Source organism: Poecilia reticulata, chromosome 21 (genome assembly GCF_904066995.2).
Source record: "Poecilia reticulata chromosome 21, P_reticulata-male-v2, whole genome shotgun sequence".
Taxonomy (NCBI): Eukaryota; Metazoa; Chordata; class Actinopteri; order Cyprinodontiformes; family Poeciliidae; genus Poecilia; species Poecilia reticulata.
The window spans coordinates 8,675,931-8,699,792 of NC_088850.1; the positions used below are offsets into that span (position 1 = coordinate 8,675,931).

General features: G+C 38.5%; 1 protein-coding gene across 1 annotated transcript in view; it reads left to right on the top strand.

Annotated features, from left to right (window-relative positions):
• The window catches only part of lpgat1 (lysophosphatidylglycerol acyltransferase 1), a 51,418-nt gene that overhangs the window by 22,002 nt on the left and 5,554 nt on the right, over positions 1-23,862 (top strand). Inside the window, exons 5-6 of the mRNA XM_008397527.3 lie at positions 3,577-3,856; positions 11,311-11,437. Coding sequence (XP_008395749.1) covers positions 3,577-3,856; positions 11,311-11,437 — 407 coding nt within the window. The remainder of the gene's footprint in view (positions 1-3,576; positions 3,857-11,310; positions 11,438-23,862) is intronic.

A 23,862-nucleotide genomic window follows, 5' to 3' on the forward strand; every position in this document is an offset into this window, starting at 1 on the left:
GCACCACGGCTCCTGCTAGTCAGGGAATTCATGGAATGTCGTGGATGTCTTTGTCTTCAAGACAGACTCAAGTATAGCAAGCATGGGTGTTTTTTAACATTAATTTTTTATTTCTATTTTAAATCTAATCTATTTAAATTTTTTTGGTAGCAGATTTTTGCTTGATGCTAATCAGCGAATAAGGATGCTTTCACACCAGTCCTGTTTAGTCCGCTTTAATCAAACTCTTGTTCATTTGTGTAGAACGTCCAGTTTTTTACTCCAAAAGCAGGTAGTGGAATATAGCGCAAGGCATTCTGGGTAAATATAACCAAAACAAACACGTAGCAGAAGTCACTCATGATCTTTTATCAAAGACAAGAGAAATCCTACAACTGCTAAAATTTGATGCCACTTCATTACTGTTTAAATTTCGTAAAGCAGGAAGTTGTCTTCTTCAGAGGTTTTTAATGTCGTTGCATCAGTGGTGCTCGGCACAGCACCACCGCCAGGTGAGGGGGAGAAAGTGTTTGGTTTATTTCACAAAGTGCAACGTCAAAGAGAATATAGAAATACAATAATATGAAATACATCCATGTGTTATACCAACCAACTTGTTATTTTACCCTTTTCAGCAGGGTTCAAGCCTTAATTAGAGAGGTCAGAACACGACATCTGACCCTGTTATTCAGCCCATGGTAAAAATATTTACTACAGTTGACAGATTTGCTTTGTGTAAGCAGGACATACTGGTGCCAGCACCATGTGGACATGTTTGCAATTGTTTAAAAAATGTTCTGTGCTTGCAGACCCCATTTGCCCTCTCAATATTCAATCTACAAAATGCTTAAATTTCATTAAATCAGAATCAGAATGTGTTCACCATGCTAAAAAGAAAACACCCGAATAAAACCTGTCATCTCTCACAGTTTGAGCATGGCGGAACAGCATGAGAGGAGGGAATTAATTTTTTTCTTTTTAGGTCATGGCAGCGCTTTGCTGTGGAATTTCACATCAGGCACTGTGCCGAGGGTGAAGCCAGACGGGCTGTAGAGGAAAGTCTGAGCGATCGCAGACATTTCTGCCCTTCTCCTTCTTCTTCTCCTCCTCCTCCTCCTTTTTGTCATCGCCCCCTTTGGCATTCTCATGTGTAAATTCCTGACATCTTTCCCCAGAATGCTTCACACATCCACTCAGCAAGCAGCTGCCCCGGTCACCCAGAGCATCTGCTGTCCACTCATGACTGGCACGAACGTCTCAAACATTGTTACACACAGCACAGCGGCACATGACCAGAGCACAGCGAATCTCCATCACTTATTATTTACATATAAAGAAGATCAATAAATCTCCCTGACAAGAAAATGTTCGAATGCTTAGTTTTGCAGCATTCAAGTTATTTGTGAATGTACAGTGCATCTTGAAAGTTTTCTTATATATATTTTTGGCCCAACTAGTTACTAGATTTAGGTTAAAGTTAATTTTTCACTCAAGGTCATGTTGGTTGAGGTAGCTTTTTTTTTCTTTCTTTTTTGTATTTATACAAATTTCCTGATCCAAAAACATTTAAGAGTGGCAAAAAAGCAAAAACAGAGTTGATCTACAAGGAAGCAGCTACTTTTCCATATGACTGTACTTTTGAGTTTAATAAAATTTAAGGTAGACCTTTATGGACACACTTCAAATCAAAGCTATGATGTCTATCAAAGAAATGGCAGCTACGGTCAATGTGTTGAGAAAAACACAAAAGTATAAAAACCTAATTGGGAACCACTAAGTCAGAACAGAAATGGCTGCATCTCCAAGGATAGCAATATTTGCTGGTTAATTGTCAGCTACCTTTCACACAGGTTTCTTACTGCAAGATCAAAACTGAGTTATAGCAATAAAAGTAGTGGATGCTGCTCCTTTTTGTTTGTTTTTGCCACCTGGCAGCATTTCTGAATACCCAAATTTATGTAAGCGAGTGAAAAGTGTAGCAAACCAATAAACTGGGTTATAGTAAACAGTTTGTATCACTTAAAAAAGAGATTATTTAAATTAAAATACATTTTTAACTCCTTTCTCCACATAGGTCAAATGGAACCAGCTCCTTTTGTTTTAGTTTTGTATTTTTTCCCCACTCTATAACCGTGCTGAGTGGAAAATCTTTTGGGACTGTCCTGTGTTGGTTTTAGCTCAGCTAAATGTTGGTTAAGTAAACTGATTAAAGCATGTAGCAGCTCAGCCAAAAAACGCTGAACTGTTTGTACACTTCAGAGACAGTTGGCCTAAAATCAGAGCAGACCAGCTGATAAATTAGTCCCATCACAACCTTTGCATTTGCTGAAGAGGAAACGGGATTTGTCTGCAGAGAAAACTGCAACGTGTCTTTAATGAAGTGTCAAACCTGCTCAAACTTGTCTGCTACATGTTCACAGGTTTTCCTTTCGGTTAAATGAATTGTCATTTCACTCCCTAACTCTGGTAGTGCAGTAGTTGTGTTGTATTACATTACAGCTGCACCGGCAAACAAATGTGCACACTTAAAACACGCAGAGCTGCACGGCTGAGCTAATACGTTTAAAATGGTGTTTGACCGTGGCTAACTAAAAATCAATGCTGCTGCTCCTCGTCCCGTCCTTGCTACTGCACTTATCGTTGTCATGGTCGTCATGATTTGCATCCATTTCGGACGTGGCATGACAGCTAAGTTAGATTCAGCAATGTTTGCATTTCTTTTTGTTGATTCCGCTTCCGACAGGAATACAATCTACTTAAATTATAAGATTTTGACCCAAACTGCCCACACAGGGTTATTACAGTCTGTCTCCATCCATCCCTTGAAATCATCCCTCTGTTTGTCTGTCCATCCTTTAGCTCTCTCAATTAAATCCGTGCCTTGTGGAGAAATATGCTGCTGTAAACTTATGGTGAAATGTTGTATTTAAACATGTAATCATAAAACTCTTGTTGGATATCGCTATGACGATATTGGTTCATTTTCAAGGCTCTTTTCCTTCTTTTCATTGGCCTCAAAAAGTGAACATCTGCTTTGGACATTGAGGGCAGAGAAAGTCCATCCAAAAACCCAAATACATAATTGACAAGCAGATTTAGTTTGCATGGCTCCTGAAATACAATATACAACCGAACGTGGCGTCCGAACAAGGCTTTGTGATTGTGATATTGCACACATAGACACTGCAGTGACACTTGAGAGTCGATATAGTCAGTGATGAGATCATTTTTGCAAATCTGCCAACAGCAGAGCTCATTTTTTTTGTTTATCTCTTTTGCTAACTCAGAAAAGGTTTAGCACACTTGGCTTTCCCTAAATTAACTTTTCCGAATAAATTCCAAAGTGTTAATTTACTTGGCTGTTTTATACATTTTCAACACCTGTGTTCAACTTTTATCGACTTCTTTCTGCTTTTATTTTGAAATATCTGAATGCAGCAATTTCAGTTTCCTCTCTTCACGTTCTCTTTGTTTTTTTCTCCTAATAACATTTTTTTTTAGCGCTAAAGCTATAGTGCTTTAGCGAAATATGCTGCTGTGTGATTAAACTCTTGTTAACACTACATTTACATTTTTTGAAATTTGTTTTTCCATCAGGGTAAAGCTCACAGAGACAAGCAGCTGGTCTACTTGAAGGAGCATCTAGAAAAATACTACCACAGCCGCGACAGGAAGTGGATAGTGCTCTTCCCTGAGGGCGGCTTCCTCAGGAAGAGGCGAGAAACCAGCCAGTTGTTTGCAAAGAAAAACTCTCTCCCTCACCTGACCCATGTCACGCTGCCTCGCCTGGGGGCCACCCACGTTATCCTGAAAACCCTGTCGGCTCAGCAGGAGAACGGCAGCGTGGGCAGCGACTCCGGGACCCGCAACCAAACAGGTAATGGGAATATACAAATATTTTTTGCCCCCAACAGTTAATTTCCTCTATGAATATGTTTTTCCAAGCAGTTGAAATAAATTTTCGGAGATTTCTTTTTTTGTTTTTTGGGAGGGGGATTTTCTTTTTTTTTATCCTGAACTTCTCCCTGCGCACAGGGCTCTGTCGTTTTCGATCAAATGTTGTTCAATGTCTGCTGCAGGGCCGCAGGAAGACGCATGCAGCATTAAAACCCCCCTCCTTCATTGTTCCGCTGTTTTCCGGGAGTTCTGCTTTTAAATGAGAGGCGACTAGTTGCAAAGATTGCCAGAAGAGGAGAGAGGTGGCATGGACTCAGCTGCCAGGAATTGCATCAATGTTCCTGAAAAACCCCAGTGGTGATTTGCAAGAGAGTGACTTTTTTTTTTTTTGTGCCAAGAGACCAGCCCTAAATACAACCAGAGAGCAGGAAGATAACAAAGCAATTAATAAGAAATGGTTTAATGATAGTTGTCTGACTTTCTTTGGTACAGTTTGGATCCACAGGTTCCGTTTCTGCCTTTTTGAAGTTGTTCTGTTTAGTAAAAGTGTTAAAGATACTATTTTGAGTTGTTGCTAGCAGTGAAATGGAGAAACCTCGGATTGGCGTCATTGAGAACGTGGCTTGGATTTCTCTGGTTTTGCTAACGCAGCTTTGTGTCCTATAGCCTCAGCTCTAACAGCTACATGTCGTCTGTTTGTCCCTCTGCAGGACAGACTGTCCTTCCAAGAAAAATAAGGGGTTTCTTGCCATTCGGACTAAAACAGAAACCTCACAGAAATATTCTATTATTTGTCTTGAGACCCTCATACTTTGTAGTGAAAGTCTCTGAAGTAGTGAAAGGAGTCCACTTGTGTGTAATTCATGTCTAAATGAAAGCAGTAGGTCATTAAAGGCTTTGGAGGTTTGCTGGAGAACATTTGTGGACTAACAGGATTATCAAGAAGGAGACAATTGTGGCGAAGTTTAAAGAACTTTTAAATAAATCATTCGCACTCCGAGAGCTTATTGAGGTTTTGTTGAAGTCGGTGTACGTTCATGTTTAATTTAACTGCAGTAGATTCATCAATAGCTGCGTTTCCACTACAAATCTGCGTAAAACATTCTCAATGTTCCGTTTATGTTGAAAATACACAATTTTGCAATTGCAGTGTTTCCATTAAATAAAAAACTCGCCTAAAATCACATTCGAATATGTACAATAATTCATTAAAAAACACGCCGCGGCATCAGCCTCCTACCACTTCTTGTCATCTCTTTAATCTTTTCCGCCAGTAGTAACATCAGGTTGTTGATCTAAATGGGTGTGTTTTTATTAAGTAAATTTATTTTTGTAATTCCAATTTACTCAACTAATTGGTCAATATACTGTGAATAAATAGTCGAGTCCTATTACACATCATGTTGCTTTTAGCATTTTGCCTCCAGATCTCATCCCAGTTCTTCCTTCATGTGTCCGTCTCTGGTACAGCAGCTCAGAAGAAGAAGAAGAAGCGGCTGCGTGGGGGCTTGTCCTTCCGCTTGGATTTAGCTCACTGTACATGTTGGAACCGAGGGCAAGAAAAGACTCATTCCCAGAAGCGCGCTGTGCCCCGCGCTGCTCTGTCCTCAACGTGTGAGAGTGCGTCTGATCAAAGTCGCTGCTCTGCCTCACTCTGACCCTCCCTGATGCTCTGCAGAGGTGCCCTGAGCTTGCTGACTCACTCAGAGACAAATGGGGCCACTTGGAGAAAATAGGATTTGATGTAAATGTGCGTGCCGCTCCGCTTCAGCCACGCAATGTCATCCAAGCTAAATGCTCTGCTCAGTGCGGATATAATGCACAGGGGACACTTTCTGCAGAGAGGCCCTGCCAATAAGGTCGACGTGTGATGATAAAACTATGTTTGCAGTCACAGATAAGCAAAGGTTGAAGATGGGAACCATTCAAGGGTGGGAGTGGAGCTCCGTGAGAGTCCATCATAAACGCGTCTCTGTGTCCAGTTAAGTTGAGCTTAAAGTGTTGTAATTGGTCGGCCGAATGGCCTGATGGAGCCACATATCTGTCAGCGGGGTTCCTTCCTCTATTTACAGGAGGGCAGGGCCAGTCCGATGTCATTTCAAAGAGCGTGGCCGTTGCTTTTACAGTAATGTTTGTCATTTCTTGGAAGCCACCAGGAAACCTTGGCTCAGGGCTCTGTTCTTCTGCTTTTGGAAGGAGATCTGCTGGTGTTTCAATACCAGCAATGCCGTTCAAGTCTCTTATCTGCACAGCCAATCAGAGTGCTTGTTACTCCCCTGCCTCCCCCTGCCTCCTCTCTGCGGCATCGCACGTTAAATAAACAAAGGTGTGCGTTTGTCAAAGGTCGGGCTTCGCTCCAGAGAACGCATCTGAAAATGAAGGTTAAAGGGAAAGTAAGCCTTCGAGGTCCTAATTAGAAGCAGCAGTCAAACTGTGAAACTTGGTTAGGCTGAATCCATGGACACTAATTAACAAGAGGGCTGCGTTCACAAGCATGTAAACAAACTGTCACAACGCTAACATCTTCCCTCATGTCAGAATGAAGTTACACAGACTTTGCCAAGCATTCATACCTGTGAACTTTCCACATTCTGCACTTTATTTCTTTTGCAAAACATCTCAATTTCAGCAGTGGGTAGAGTGACATATTTTTACTCGAGTAAAAAGAAATTAAAGAGTTAAAAAGTATTTGGCAAAAAGGCTACTCACGTACTGAGTAATTGATCAAAACGTCAATTATTTTATATTCAAAAATGACATCATCAGGTGGACCAAAATGTAAGTTGATGTGGAGATTTTGGTACTTTAAAAAATTAAAAATGAATGAAAATAAATTATATCAATACGTTAGTTTAAAAAAAATTACAAAATCAGGCTGAATAAATATTTTCCCAAATCAATTTCTTTCGGTGTAAAACTTATGAAACTTTAACAAAAGCTGCAGGTGTGCGATTGTGTCTAGTGAATTTTTGTTTTTCATTCAGTGAAGTTACTCAGAATAAAATCACTCAAGTAAAAGTACTGCATAGTAAAAAATGCTCCTAGAAGTACATTCTTTACAAAGAGTTACTCAAGTAAATGTAACTAATTACTACCAAACTCTACTCAAGTTAAACGTATTTGCAGGTTAAATGTTTTGTGTGGGGACCCTTTAGATTTTAAACTAATAAAATCAAAGATGTTGAGTGGTCAGTAAATGTGTTTTGTCTACAGAAAGCTCCAGCTCTCTTTATAGCATTCAGAACAGTGACCTGGATGGTGAACGGTTGGACAGTTGTAAACAATAAGGTGTCCTTCCTGGTCCGTTTGGCGTGGCATGAACATGATGTGCTGAGCTGCGGCTCTTTGTTGTCGCGGTTTTCAACCTCTCCTGCTCAGGTTGTACTCTGCTCAAAGTGTTGAAATTGTTACTTTTTGGCAATATTTCTCCTTCTGCATCTTCTTACGGAGTCTGATGTAATGCATCCAGTCGGTTGTGAAATTGAGCTCCTCTTTTGTCACACATTTCCCTTGCACAAAGGAGCCAGTGTGCTTTGATTGGGAAGTGCTTGCTACACATTAACGGCAGCCGGCTCTTTGACTCCAACCAGGGCAGTCAAATAAGCACCGCCGCTTCACATCAGGCTTGTTTCGGACGCGTCTGTGCTGACGAAGGCTGCTGCTGCTGCTGCTGTTGGCTGTTTTTACATTTGACAAGCAAATGCAGACTTGTCAGCTTGAGAGGAAAATAGCGTTTAGTTCATGCCTGCAGGCAGTTTGGAGGTTGGGATTCGTTTAGGTGTTGGACCTTTAAACAAAATATATATACATTTTTGTCTTCTTTTGCGTGATCAGTCACTTCATACTATTTAAAACAATCTCAAGACTGAACGATCTAGAGCCTTGAAACCTTTTGCATGACCATCCTGTGTGTGTGAGGGTTTATGTGTTTATTGTTTGGGGCAAGACTTTTATTACCAAGGAAAATTTTGAGTTTGTTGCACACATGGATATAAAAGTCAGACATAATGCATCATGAGTGATCTGAAAAAAAAAAAAGATTTGTGCTGCTCAGTCCATCATAAATCTGATATAGGTCACATTTCAGCAAAAAAAAAAGTTGAATTTGGGACACTTTTGCCTGCAGGGTGAGAATAGCCTTTGTGTCACCTTTGTTACAAAGCGGTATAGCTGTCTAACTCATGTCCATCTGTCCCATTTCTACAGGTTCCACATAGTCAAAATTTCTGCCTTAAATTCATACGAGATTTGTACATCGTAAATTGTATTTATGTCTTATAAACTGGCCAAATTAGACGTAAGAGTAAATCCAATTCTGTCTTGATTCAGTTTCAGTCGGTCCAGTTAATTTCAGTACAAACCCATCATACGGCCAGATTTAGATCCAATTTCAAACAGCGAGTTCAACCCCAAATATAATACATTACAGTCAAATTCAGTTGATGAAAATTTGTCTCTTTAAGGAAGTACTGACTTTGCTCCAGTCCCTGATTTTGTGCGAATCAATCCGACAAAATAAAACCTCATCGTGTCAGATATTGGTGCACGGTAATATTCTCTCCTAACATGCGCTCTTGTGCTGCTGGAAATTCACCTGAATAAACTAAATTTGCAAAATTAAGCTCCTTTGTAAAATTATTTGAACCAAAAAACACCTGGTGTCGGATGGAATATGATGGGAAAAAAAGAACATAATGCACAAAACTCACTTTTCCTGTGTTTTATTGTTAAAAATATTTTCAGCTTGAACATTTTTTGACACAAACAAATAACCTTACTTCTACAGATTCCCATCTTTCCCTCTGACCAACCTGATCACAGATGCAGCGATCATGTCTCTTAACCCGAACAAAAATGTCCCGCCCACAAAATCTGCCTCTGTCGGTACCAAAGGTGTCCTAACAAGCTCTGGTTTTATGCAACAAAACACCAGCGCACTTAATTACATCCACTCAGACTCACTAATACATACTCTAAAGAACAGAGAGGCAGGGAAAACCACCTAATGTGACATAATCTATAGCATTATGAAAGAAAAGTTACTGAGCACTGCTAACATATTCCACTTTATCACCGACATGAACAGAAACTTCAGAAGGTTATTTAGCTTGTCTTCCTTTAAGATTGTTGCAAAGTCCGTCTGTGTGTCCATAAAATAGGCTATTCTTTAACATGTCGAGACTGGAATGAGGTCTTCGTCTTGGTTGAAGATTTCCCCATCATTATTCTCCAGAAGTGACTCATGTTGCTGCTCTTCTGAACTTCCTGTTCAGTCAGGATTTCAAGATATTTCATAACAAATTAACTGAGTAGTTTTGCTCTAAGCGAGATGTATAATAAAGCCGAGATGAGCCGACCTTGTTGTACAACATCTAATTTACGTAAATGTGTTGCTACAGAACTGACCCAGCCAAGATTCCCACATTTAAACACAACATGATCTCCCTACCCCCACCAGCCGTCACTAACCTTCCAGCCTCATTGTATTTTTTTATTTTAATGACACAGTTTAACAACATGTCTGAAATTTTATTTAAAGTATTATTCAGGTCTGAATGACTGTGAAATAAGGAAAAAGATGTGTGTAAAAATACAGCTGAAAGCAGAAGTTTACATTCTTTTTCACCGTCTGAAGTTAAATCGGATCAAGCTTCTCTCGCGTTAGGTCAGTTTGAATTACTAAATTTGTTTCTATTTGCTTAATGTCAAAATAATGAATGAAATATGTCAGATTTATTTATTAATGTCCTCAAAGCCAGATGTATTCTCAGCATTTGGTAGCGATGCCTTTGAACTGTATGACTTGACTCAAACATTTTGGATCTTTTCCACAAACGTCTCACAATAGTATGCTGGAGTTCTTGTCTAGAACTTGTGTAACTCAGCTGGGTTTGCCTCATACCCTTCACAGATTTTCCTACAACTTCTCCATAGGATTGAGATCAGAGATTTGTGATGGCCACACAAAAACATTAACATTTGTTCACTTTAAGCTACTTTAGCTGGTTGCTTAGGGTTACTGTCTATGTGTAAGGCCCATTTTCACCAAAGCTTTAGATTCCTGCCTGGTCTTTAGATGGGGCTTCATTATTTTTACATGATGTTCTTTCCTCATGATGGCATCTATTTTATGAAATGCATCGGTTCCTCCTGCAGCAAAACAACCCCACAACATGATGCTGACACCCTCAAACTTCACAGTTAGGATGGTGTACCTTGCAACCGTCTCACTTTTTCCTTCAAATGTAACTATGGTCATTATGGCCATCAGACAACAGGACATGTCTCCAAAAATGAAGGTCCTTGAAGGACAGTTTGACTGTGGATCATGACTCTGTCCTGCCAGCTTCTTTGGCTTTTGTTCTGTAGTTGGTTTGCACATTTTGGGCCAAAACACTTTCATTTCTGGGACATATTTGCACAGAACCATCTGGGATGGTTGTGCAAATATGCACAACCATCATTCCTGAGTGGTATGATGGTTGTGCATTCCCATCATATCTAAACTTGTTTTAACTTGTTTGAACAGTTGAATGCAGCATCTTCAAGCACATGGAAATTGTTCCCAAGGAACTTTTCTCTTCCGGTTATCGTGACTGACTTCTTATGACTTTGTAAAACAAGAAAGCAGTGTGTGCCAAGTATGGCCTTAAGATACATGTACAGGTGAATGAAGTGAAATGAGTCAGTTAAAGAGGCATCACCCTCTTTGTTCGTGGAGACAGTAATCATTCTGTATGTAAACCTCTGACTTTGAAGATGAAGAATTTAGGTAATTCGGCTAACCTAAAACAAGATAAGTTTGGTCTGATTTAAATTTAGACAGAAAAGTTGTAGGGAAATTTCTCTGGTGTATGTATAAACGTCTGGTGTCAGCTGGATTTGTATTTTCCGGATTTTATTCTCTATCCTACTTGTTTTTTATTCATCTGTTCATCTTTCTATCATTTGTCAATCCAACTATCCTTCTAGTTCATCAGTTAGCTTTCCATTTTAAGCAAGTTTTTCTTTGTTCATCCATTAGTAGATGAATTAGTTGCTCTTTGGACGGATATTGGTAAATCCAATATTTACCAATTTGTCCCTAGATCTACAATCGTCTCCATCTGTCTTTAGACCTAATGTACCCTCTACCAATTGGCCCGTCCACCCATACTTGTGCCAGTTCTTCCTCAGGTCAACCAATTCTTCTTCCTCCATTGTTACGTTGTGTGTACAGTCAGGGATTTGTACAGGCTCTATATATCAATTCTGACGTCCACTGAATTGTCTCTCCAAGATTTAGTGAAATTTTGTGTTTAGATTTTAAACGTGACCATATAAAAACAGACTGGAATTAAAATTCAGTTCACTGTTTGAACAATATGTGAATTTTGAATAAGCTTTTGCTATCTATCTTCACAAATACCACATTTTTCCCTTCTTTCATGACAGTTAATAAAAGTAAAGGCCTGCAGTGGGTTATAGATGTGACCGTAGCGTACCCCAAAGCGAGACCGATGGACATCCAGACATGGATCTTTGGCTACAGGCCTCCTACAGTCACACATGTACATTACAGGTAAGAACCTGATTACATTCTCACTTTTCTCATTGGTCCTTGTCCAACTATTCATCACTTTGTCGCTCTGTGAGAAAAGACCATAACCATGCTTGGATATGCAAATAAACTGCTGCAAATATGCAAAAATCTGTCATAACATATACGATGAAGTAAGGAGGCTTTAATTTGCTTATGGTGCAGTTTATCTTGCCAAACAAACACGTTGTCTCATGACAGAATGTAAAATATGCAACATCCTCGCATACAGTCGCCACCTTGTATCCAGCGGCTAAAAATATCTTTGCTCTTGTGCGAAGTGATGCAGTTTTTCCTCCGTGCTGTCCCGTTCTCCTTGCCCCACAGATTCTCCTCTGTTATCCACCTGAGACCTCAGTGATGGTTTGCCCTGATTACATTCTTTTATTTATTTTATTTTTTTTGGTCACGGTTCGAGGGGAAAGTCGACCTTTGTGTGCTTTCTTTGCCGGCTGGATCAGAAAAGATCAAAGATCATCAGGTTGAAGTTGTCATGACCTTCCCTGATGTGTGTGTGTGTGTGTGTGTGTGTGTGTGTGTGTGTGTGTGTGTGTGTGTGTGTGTGTGTGTTTGTGCTTCTCTGTCTGAGCCGCGATAGGACCAAAGAAAGAAAAAAAAAAAGAAAAAAAGGTGATTTATGAAGCCAGGCTCGAATTTCTCTAGAGTATTCTCTGTCCACTCGGGCAACAAACCAAAGGACTCATTAAATCCGTAATGAGAGCAGCTTTAGCTCCTCCCTTTTTTACAGGACGCTCTAATCAGCCATCGATACGATCAGCTGAGTCAGCAGGTTTCTACTCCGGGACGGACGGGGAGCACTTCAGGCGTGTAGACGGTGCTGATCGCTGAGAAGTTAGACCCACGCTGGTTCAGGTGCAGAGTCAACAAGAGGATTAATGTGGCTGCTGATCAAGGAAGCACAGTGGGGGGGGTAGCAATGTGATTCACTGTGGTGGTGATGATAGCAGAGGCAGTCAGACCGCTGTGCCGCCCCACGGCTTTGCTTCTGCCGTGTCATTTAAGGACAGATTCTACTACAAGAGCATCTCGTCTTCGATTTGTTTTTCTTTATAATCCTTTTGGCAATCACAGCATGAACATCACAACACACACTTCATTTTTTATCCATGTAAAAAAAAAGAAATTAACATGAAAAACAAATGGGCTTTTCTGTTGTTCAGCTGTAGAGGGGAGAGTTTTGTCTACAAATCACGTTTCAAAAGCTGCCGAGATGCACCGATTTTGAATTTTTGTCTGATTTTTGAGTCAAGCAGGATTTTACCACATTACAATTTTTCTTTAAAGTGGACGTTCATATTTTGAAAATGTCTGTACTTCCGTTTGGGTTCCCACTACTTCTAAAAACAAGTCCAAGTGCTTAAAAGAAACCAACCACCACGCCGTTTTCTGTCAAAAACCTAATGTTTTTTGGTGTCTGGAAAATGAGCCATTTCAAAAACGTCACAAATGAGCAGACACTGTCCCTTGACTCGCAACCCTAGCGAAGCCCAGACTGTTACCTAGCAACCCCATCTGAGCTCCAGGAATTTGGTTAGTTGGTTTTACCGCTGTATGCTCTGTACAATGACTGCTGGAAAAGATGTTTTTGTTGTTGACTTAACATCCAGAAACCACATTCTGTATTCTTGTTGGCTGTGCAGGAGGCTCTGCTTCTGCTTTTCAAAGATGTACAATTGTATTTTGCTGCAAAATTATTGATAAAATAGCCACACAAGCTCAGCATCTACCATATCTTTTTTTTATTCTGTTATTTAGGTTATTCAACCATCAGATTGGGGAAAAGTTCTTTCACATATACCTGGAATCCGAGATCATGTAACTTATTTGAAAAAATGCTTCCTTAGATCTATGGGCTCTTGACATCAAATGTTGGAAACATCTGTGCTGCTGCAACATGTTCTGCATTAAGATGCTATTTTAGTCTTGAATAGTTTCGCTCCTTTTGGCACAACTTGAATACAGTAACAGTCTTTTCCAGCGTCCCACCAGATCGTTTGTCGAAGTGAAAATTCGACAAACCAGAAACACAATACAAAATTTCCAGGTCAGAAATAAGAAAATGCAATTGTTTAAAAAAAAATTGCACGTTAATTGAAATGAATGCATTTTAGTCCCAATAAATTAATACAGGCTTACTTTTGAAGTTTGTCTGCATTTTTAATGCTCTAAAATGACATATAACTTGTATATTGTTAATTTATTGCTGTTATTTAGTGGAATTGATTTATTCTCAGCCTGTATTTAGCTTTTTAGTGGAAGCACACACATTTCTGACTGGTTTCTCACCATTTTAGTAATCCGTTAAGACAGAATCTCATATTTGTTGTGTGTTTTTCTCCCGTCTTTGTAGCCCTTTCTGTTGTTTACGTGTCCTCACTGTCCGTCTTTTCGTTGTCCTCTTCAGCAGACGCCACTGAAAAACAGCACAAGACATTTTAATGCATGTGTGTCTGAAATCCAACATCATCTCCCTGCTAGTTTCAGTGTCAGCCAGCCTTCATAGAGGCCGTCCGTCCTCTGCTGTGTTATTATCTGTAGGGGCTCCATAGGCTGCATCTGTTCATGAGTATTGGGTAATATTCTGGATGAATCCACATCAAGGGCTCTTCACTTTTTCAAATCCGCCTTCCTCCTCCTCTTCCTCCCCTCCCATCAGCCCCACCCTCCCATCGCTGTCCCCCCTGTCCTCTCTCTTTCCGTATAATCTCAGCCTCCCAGATTGCAGCATCATAAGCCCTCTGTGAATGGCAGATGGGAAAGCTAGGTGGGAGTACAGAGGCCGAACGAGGGCAGAAGTGGGTGTTAAATACGCTAAAATCCGTTTTCCTTTAAATGCACCATCTCTTCTTCTTTCTCTTTTTTTTGCTGGTGTTTGGTTTTCTTAAAGCTGATGTTTGGGAATATCTGAAGTTTGATTTATGGAGTCTGACTGCCTGGTCATCACATGGTGGCTGTTGAACACAAAGCTTGATAAGTTTGCAGCAATAAATATAAATTTTGATTTGTTACGTACCAAAAGAAAGAAATGTGTCCAATTACAAAATAGTTTGACTTTCTTCACCTTTTTTCTACTCCTGCCAAGCTAATTAATAACCCAGACAAGCTCAGGATTAAATCCTTCATATTATGCACACAGTTGTAATTAGTGTCTTTGGAGTATAAGACACTTTTTCCCAAGCATCAAAAATGTATTGGGTTTAACTCACCATAGGGAAATGTGCTAAAACTAAAGCTCATTCACAGAATTGATGAAAAAGTAGCATTAATAAAGCTAAAGTATTCATTTTCTAGATTTAATACACTTGTAACATTTATTGGTACACTGGGGTAGAGAGTAAAAAGCATTAGAATAAATTAATCTTGTAGTAGGATAATTCATAATGAAAATTTTGGGAAAATCCAACCTTTAGTATATTTAATCAGTAGAGAGAAAAGTTCACATTAAAGGCTTTGGCATATTTCCCAGTAAGACTCAGCGTAGCTCAATTGCTACCATTTCTTCCAGTTCAGTCACTGGGACTGAAAAGGCTGCTTTACTGTCTGATGAGACGTATGTTTAAGTTCATTAACATTTATTGAACTTAAATAAAGATTAATGAAGATCCTGTGATGACCTATCTTTAGTTTACTGACATAAATCACCTGATTTTTATCTATAGTCTCCTGTTTTTCACAGCTAATGAGGCTAAAATGACTTAAAATGTCACTTGGGAGAGAAACGGGCCTAAAGTGTCACTAGCTGCGTCTCAATTACAAATGTGGGCGAAACTTTGTAGATATTCTACTAATGTCAAAAAACTCAATTTCCCAATCGCAGTGTTTCCATTAAACCTTATCGGGCTTAATGGAAAATATTTACTCACAGCACATTTAAAGAACTTTGTACAATAAAAAAAAAATAAAAAAAATATCCACGCGGAGATTTGAAACTTAGATCATGAAGGGTTAAATAAGAAATACAAATAAAAGTGCAGAATATTTAATGCTGCTTATGTGTTTTAGAGCTTCGCTCTGATTCAGAATTCATCAGTCTGTAAATGTTTCTCCTAATATTCTCTTGATCAGGAGCCATATCAACTTCCTCTTTCACTGACCTTGACCATGAACACTCATACGTCGGGCTATTTGCTGACATCTGTGTGATTATCCACCCATATAGTCCAGATCCACTGGTAACAAAGCTTTTATTGCCCCCTTCAACCTGCCTCCTGCTCTGATAACGGAGGTATATGGGCACCATGACAGGGGGGGGGTTGGCTCAAGACACGTAGACATGAAGATAAAAGTGGGGACAAAATACGTTTGCTGCTCCACATCACGTTTCAGGCTGCTTAATTTTACGCAGACTGAAGATAAGATAATTCGGCATTACCACCATATCCATGATCTTCTGTTCGTTTTTAAGCATAACCGAGAGGTGTAATCTCAGTGGGAACGTGAGAGTTTTTGTAACATCGTGCTGACTCATGGTAGACCGGTGAAAGGAAATTAAATTCTGGTCACTGTCATCGTTCTCCTCTTTACAGATGTTCATCGAAACTTTAAAACTAGGACTACAGAGAGGTGGGAACCAGAGGAAAAAGATTATTAAAGTAGAATCAATTATTATTATTATTATTATTATTATTATTAATATAGCAAATAAAATAAGTTCATACCAATAAGCTAATAATCAAACTTTCTCCTTAAGGTTGAAACAATTAATTTGATTAATCATGATGAATTGATTATTGAAATAATTCCTGCATTTTGCTATCCAATTAATAACTGGTGATTATTATAAAGTAATCAGCATATCCACTCTACACTATTTTGATAAGTCAAGCAGAAAGGACTGAAATTTTAAAATGCAGATGTTAGAAGATGTTACAAATGATTACACCAAAGGAATGCTGTTATTGCAGTTTATTCTCATTTTTAAAAGTAAATAAATTATTTGCTTATTGGTGTTTTTAACACATTTCTAATATTGCAAAAAAGTTTAAGTAGTTGTATAAAACATTTGCAGAATGTAATCCCATTTTTATCCGATTAATCATCAGAATAATTGATTACAAAAATAACTTTTAGCTGCAGCCCTAATAAATTTAAGTGACAAAAGATGATAAAATGAATTACCAAAAAATAAACATAATAAATTTAAAAAAAAAATGGAAAAAAAAAGTAAAATGCAAGAATTCATAGCAAAAATGAACATGTTAAATATCTGAGTCTATTTCTGCTTCGTGGTTAAACGTTGCTCCGTCGACTTGATGAGTTTTCCATCTCTTTACGTTTGGGTGACGCCTGTCGCTCTGCGCCAAGCCGCTTCCTGGAACAGAGAAAGTCTTGACATGGAGGAAACGCTGAGAGCGACCGAATGGAGCTCTTACTGATCGAACGTCAGCTGCTCCCCAGCCTTTGTCTGACTGCTGGTAAGGGTTCTTGGTCTCCACATCAAGTTCGTAGGGATCTCCATTAAGGAAACTTCGTGACTGTTTCTGAATGATGCATAAAAGCTCAGGCACTGTTTGAAAGCGGCTCTCGTTTGTTTTATGAAGGTTTTCCCCACCAGAGATTTGGGCCTAATGGAGTCACCAAAACAATGACTGGCATCACTCCAAACAGCCTTGTGTAGAAAGCAGACTTTTACAGCCAAAGTCAAGTTTAATTAGCTTCCTTGGGAAGTTTAGAGTGGAAACAAAATCTCAAGAGCTGCACAGAAGCTAAATGGTCCGTGCAAGGCCGAGTTGGTATGGTCAACTTTCTGGTAACTGAGGAACTGGCATCTTATTACCTTACTAATCGATTATTCTATTGATTATTCTGATGATTAATCGGATTAAAAAAATTGGCACACTCTCAATACTTTTCATTTAACCTCTTAAGCCTTTTTTGCAATATTAGAAATGCATAAAAAGACGCAAACAATTCAAATTCTTTTCAAAATAAGCAAATAAACATTATATTGCCTTAAATGCAATAACATAGCATCTGTAATTGAACCTGGGGAAACTAAAATTATGAACATATTTGCAGATAAAGATGCTCTCATCTTAAATGTAACATGTATTTTAGCTTAATTACTGCTCTGAATATTTTTTTTTTGTTTCAGCAAATGACTTTTTTAAACAATTGATTACTATATTAGTATTTCAATAACTGATTCTTTGCTATTAATTCGATTAATTGTTTCAGCCATTAATTCAATTATGCAACATGTTGTGCAATTTAATCTTTCCTATTCAGGTGTTAAGTCTTCAGCACCTCCTGCAGTAATTATACACGCTGAGGCTTCGCATGTCGGGATGTAATTAATCGTTTGCATGTAGCGCAGGTCGTCGTCACGTGGTGAAAGCCTGACGCTGAAGTTTCCTGACAGCAGAAACTCCAGCTCCCCTCAGCTGTCTTGTCTTTGGGCGTCAGGTTACCAAGCAGGCCAGTGCCAAGTGGGCTAGAGTGGAGCCGAGAGCGCAGCCGTGGCCGAACGCCAACACACCTCCGCCGCCGTCATCACTACTGAGCCCTGCAAACACAAACACCAGCATCTTCAGATTCCTTACAGTGTGGTTTCTGTTGCTCTGAGGGGATCATTGTTTGGGGCCCGGCTGGCAAATCCTCAGTCGGCTTAACTTGGCGTCTTGCATCAATCGTGATGCTGTTTATTGATCAATGGGGTTTTTATGTAAGAGCATCTAATAGAGTATTCACATAAGTACTGCTAATGTTTCTCTCCATATATGACGCTCAAATCAATCATGCATATTCAGATTTTTTTAAATACATGTTTTTATTGAATTTTCCCTTATAGGACGCAGACGTAAATCCAAAAATATACAACTGTACAAAACCCTCAGGATTAAGACAGAAAAGACAATAGATAATACATTTCTGAAAAAAAATTAAGAGACCACTGTAGTGGTCTCTTAATGCACCACTACAGTGCATTATTGTTTCAAATTTATTGTTTTGAAACAATAAATTTCATATTTATTGTTTCAAAATAAATATGAAATTGTTTTCTTTGTGTTATTCGAGGTCTGAAAGCACTGCATCTTTTTTGTTACTTTGACTATCATTTTCTGCTAATAAATCCAAAATTTTTGCTTGGAATTTCGGAGACGTGCTGTCAGTAGTTCATAGAATAAAAAAAACAATGTTCATTTTACTCAAAAACATATACCTATAAAAAGTAAAATCAGAAAAAACTAGTTTTTTTTCCAGAGCTGTAGAAGCTGTAAAGTCAAGACACAGATCCCTGCATTAACAAGCCCTGACTTCAGCTCCTATGATATTTAGTTTCTCAAAGCAGTAGTTCAGCCTTGTTACGGTATGTTAGTATTTCCAGTCCCAGCAAGTTTCCTCTTTTCAGAAAAATGTGAAAGAACTGCTCACAAAGGCAATCGGTTGCAGTGTATTTTAGGGTTAAGAAATCCAGAGTTTCTTAATTTTGGACACTTCTGCAGAAGTATGAAAATCAACTACTGTCTCATTTTACTCTACTGTGAGAGAGAGAGAGAGCTGACCGACAGACCACCAGGTCACGTCTCCATGTGAACGTTTAAAAATAGACACCCCACTGTTGCCAACGTAGTGACTTTGTTGCTGTATTTAGCAACTTTTCAGAGCAAAAAAAAAAAATCAATTGGCCAAAACGGTAATTGGTAGGTCAAGTTTTTTTAAAAGCTTGACATTTTTTCAAGTCAAAAATAAATATTTTTGACTTGAAAGTCAAAAATATTTATTTTTGACTTTATTTCAAGTCAAAAATAAATATTTTTGACTTGAAATAAATAAAAATAAATAAAAATATTTATTTTTGACTTGAAATCTGTAATTAAGGTTATTAAACCATTAGATTGGTGCAAAGCGCTACTATACCCAGTCAGTTTTCAAATGTTTCAGGAGCCGCTGATCATTCTTGAAACTTACTTTAGTGCTAATAGGCTAACTCCTTCTAGCACAATCTGTACACATCAATTGTCTTTTCAAGCAGCCCATCAGTGAACCAAAGGAAGTGTTTTTTTTTTTCCATCTGTCATTTTACTTGCGGATCCTGCTTGTGCATCAGATTTACAGGCGTCAGAAGCGTAACACAAAGTTTCCGGCTCAGGACTTTTGTGTGCGTTTTTAAAATATTCATTAATTAATTAAGCAATTTTAACGCATCGCTTATGTAATTAATTTGTCGAAACTGACACGTCAAAATCAATGTTAATCGAAATGAACCCGTTAAAGTCTCACTCCTATTGCATACGTGTGCATGCCACACTTTTCAGAACATTATAAATCTTTGGGAAGTTGCACCTCATTTTCCTTCCGTTTCATGATTGTTTGCACCACTTTGCATTGATCTACATGTTGTAACATGAACGATGTGGAAAAGTTTAAAGTGTATGACGCCTTTTGCATGGTAATGAAAGCGCTTTTAATTTTACTGGCGGTTCTTTAATTACAAGAAGGCTGAGGTTCATAACATTCCTCGCATTGAGTTTACTGAAAGAAACGGTTTAGAAAATAAGCGGCTGCCTAAACAAATGACTAGTGGAGGACATATTTATAGATCAGGTGTTTTCTGAAGCCCTTCAACTTTCCCCTCGCCTGCTAATTTTCATCATAAGTGGTCATCCGCTGGCATTTCTGCAGATGTGGCCGCAGTGGCTCTTCTCAAAACAAAGCCGGCTGATGATCCAGTGAAGGCGGCAGATTAGCGCTCTCCCTCTCTCTATCAAAGTGCGTTGCTGTTTCTTTTGGACCCGAATCGGTGGGGGCCCTCCTTCAAACCTCAGCTGCTAAAACAGCTTGTGCAGCTGCTCCAGGCCGCAGACGAATCTGATTTCTGCATGAATATTTCAGCTGCAGGAAAGCGCCGCGGCAGCCACCTGCTACCCCAAGCCCATAAACGCTCCAACGCGGCTAATAAGTGGCCGGGGCCGGCTTTTGTTTCTCCCCTTGATATCGGCTTACGTTTCCGAGCTCGGAGCCTCTAGGAAGGTGTGAGGCTCTTTCTAGGTTTACCCGTTTTGCATTGGATAATTAATCACATTCGCTCGTTCATTTTACTACGTGGATGTAATGAACGAACTCTGTTAACCCCTTCGGGTTTGGCTCTTTACCAGGAGTAGTATGGATTTATGCGTCAATTTAATTTATTATCAAGAAAGCAAAAGGTGTTTGTGCTTCATCGATCAGAGAGTATTGAGTGAACGCATTTTTCCTCTTTTCCAAGGATTTTTGACAAGCAATCTGTGTGAGTGGTTCCTCTGGAACGTGATTGACCTGAACGACACCTGATAGCTTTGAGAATCGGCTTTCCTTTACCTCTAATCACACTATCAAGTTTGACAACACCGAGAGTTGTTCCTGTTGTTCTGAAACCATTTCGTCTAAAAAAAAAAGAAAAAGAAAAAGTCTTTCACAGAATTGGGTAAGGTTTCTTCCCGAATGTTCACTGGCATTTCACACATTCTGGGAATTTGCTCTACAAAGCTGGGATCTTGTTCAGACTTGCCACCTTATAGGTAGCTGCTGTGTAGTAAGTGCTTTTGTTCATTAAAAAACTAATTACTGTACAGAAATCCCCCAGATACGCCTCTCTACTGATTGGAGAAGATATTTGCTTTGTATGTTTTTACTCTCTAAGAAAGGCGGCACAAAACTGAGTTTAAGTGAAGAATACTATTGTTGTTTTGAGACCATTTTTAAGTAATAAAATGGTAATGACAAAAATAATAATAATGCAAGAGAACATTCTAAAAGATATGTAAACTTTAAATTTTGATGAACATTTAACATTTTTAAATATCCAAAATAAATAAACAAAACAGCAAATAAAATAAAGTCTTTGTAAACAAAATTCTCCTTCAAAAAAAAAAAGGCTAATTGAGACCAAAGCACCAAACTGAAGACTTGTATCATCTAGTTTTTGGTAGAAAGAGAGAAGAAAAAAGATAAATGGTAAATCATGCCAATGGAAATAATTGATTTTTGTTTTAATTGATCATGCAATTAATTGACTTATTGATTATTGTGACAGGCCTATAAACTGCTGATTAAAATGACAGCTTTGTTAAAGAATTAGACACCAACACTTTTAAACAATTATTAATCAGCGTCTCATGTCCTAGCCACTGTTTGTGACTGCAGACCATGAAACTCATGTCTGCCATGTTTAAAACGAACCTCATTCTAAATCCCATGATCATGCAAAAGACCAAACTGGTTCCCTCTACCTTCATGGTGGGCATTATGTGGAGAGGAAACGTTGAGTGCAGAGGGAGAAGTGCTTATCTGAGGGAGGAGATTGTAACCTCTGTTTGAAGGTGACCAGGAGCTGCTCTGTGTGCAAACGCAGCCCAGTAGAGACCCCTAGTGGCAGGAGACGAGATTTCACCGGCAGCAGCTCCATGACGGCACCTGAAAAGTGACCTTTTCCATTTAGCATCTCTTGTTTTCCTGGGATCAATTATAATGTTATTTCATATTATTGATAGCTGATAGGTAGTTTTTTTTTTTTTTTTGGAAAACATTCTGTGGAAGGGAAAACAATATATTTGATTGTTTTTCTAGATGAATAAGTTGTAGTAATTTTTTATTAATCGTTGAAAACCAAACAATATTTTCAATATATAGTTCAATGGGGTTTTTTCCCCTGAGAATTGTGACATTATTGTGATTAGAGATTTCTAAATTTACTTTCTTTTTATCGCTTATCAAACTGAGGAATAATTGCAAAGTTAAAACTAGAGGGGCATTATTTACAACTTATTATTCAGGTTTTAATAAGTTTAATAAAGCTGGTTGAATCATTAATGAGTGAAGAAATCATGCTTTTTTTCCTGGCTATTTTATTTGCAAACATTATTGTTTATTTTGCATTCTGCACTTTTATTTCCTACAAAAAAATACAAGGATTTTTTTTGGTAATTTTTTTTATAGTATAATGAAGCCATTTAGTTGATGAGGTCTTCTGCAATATGTCTAATTTATTTACACAATATCCCTAAATTTCTCACCTGTAAAGAGGCTCAGTAGTTTTTAACCATTTTTATTCCCCTGGATGGAAAATCAACAGTCATTTAAGTTGTGAGCTGATGAAATATTTTTTATTTTCCGTCGACCAAACGTTTACCGCAGAGCGTAACCGCTGATGATGGTGTGTTTGTGCCTCTACTTGTCCCCGCTCTTGGCTCCTCTTCACCGTTCTCGTCTGCATTTAGGAAATGCTGAGAACTTTCCAGCCTCCACATACGAAGCCGAATCGCTGAGGCTTTTAAAAGTGCAGCTTCTCGCTGAATTGCGACTGACTTCTCACTTTCTTGATGGCTGAACTGACTGAACTTTAGCAGTTAGATGTTTTTTTTTTTCTGACTCGGTCCTCCCACTCCCTTGTGAGTCATTTAGTGGAGCTCCATGAGTCTGTCTGCTGTCGGGGGCTCCCCTCAGCACTTCTGCCTCTCTGTGGTACTCCACTGAGGCTGCCAGCTAATGAATCCACAAAAAGGGAAAAAAAGAAAATCAGCAAACACAGACAGCTGTAACAGACACCAGCATGAGGTGAAACACTCTGTTAGCGAGCGGTTTTAGCATGCATTGTTTGAGTTTCAGGCTTTCATAAATAGTTTCTGAATGTTTCTTTCTACAGAATTGGTGAGAGTTTTTTTTTTGCTGCTAAATGCAGCAGAGTTTATGTTCCTGCTTGTTTTCTGACTCAGGATGCAGCCGAGTTTGGGTTAAAAACACCAGATTTTAGTGGGTAATTTAAAGGACAACCTATTGAAGTCTAATGGTGTAAAATTATCAGAAAGTGAGGACTGGGTAAATGTGACATTTTTATTTAAATAAAGGTTATTTTTCAAAGTAATTTCTATAAATGTGCTTTAAAAATCAACCTCTGAACTTTAGTTGCTGTAAAAAGTTCAGTTTTGTGTTTTAGATCCATTTTTTACACTCAGATTCCTGCAGCTACGGCTAGGTGATAAATCATTTTTTATCAATTTAATTATCTTATTTAATTTTTTTAAGCTTTGATTTTTATAGAAAAATCTTCCTCCTCCCCAATTATGCATTTGTTGGTTTTCCATGGTTCCGAATCATGAGTAAAATGAGGAATGTTGAGCATTTTGTGAAGTTGAACTTTAGTATAAGTTTTACAGATAAAACTTAATTGAAATACTTAATCTTTTAACATATCAGTATAAAATTAGGACTTTGAAACAATTGTGCAAAATCAAAGAAGGAGCCATGGACTAAGTTACTTGCATTATCTCATAATGCTAATGACTTTTTTTTTTTTATTGTATTTTTAGAAAATACAATAAATTTTAAGAAACTAAATGGTAAAACTGTGTCTTTATTCTGCTAATAATATGAAAATATTCTTGTAAATAAACAAAAATTCTCGTAGC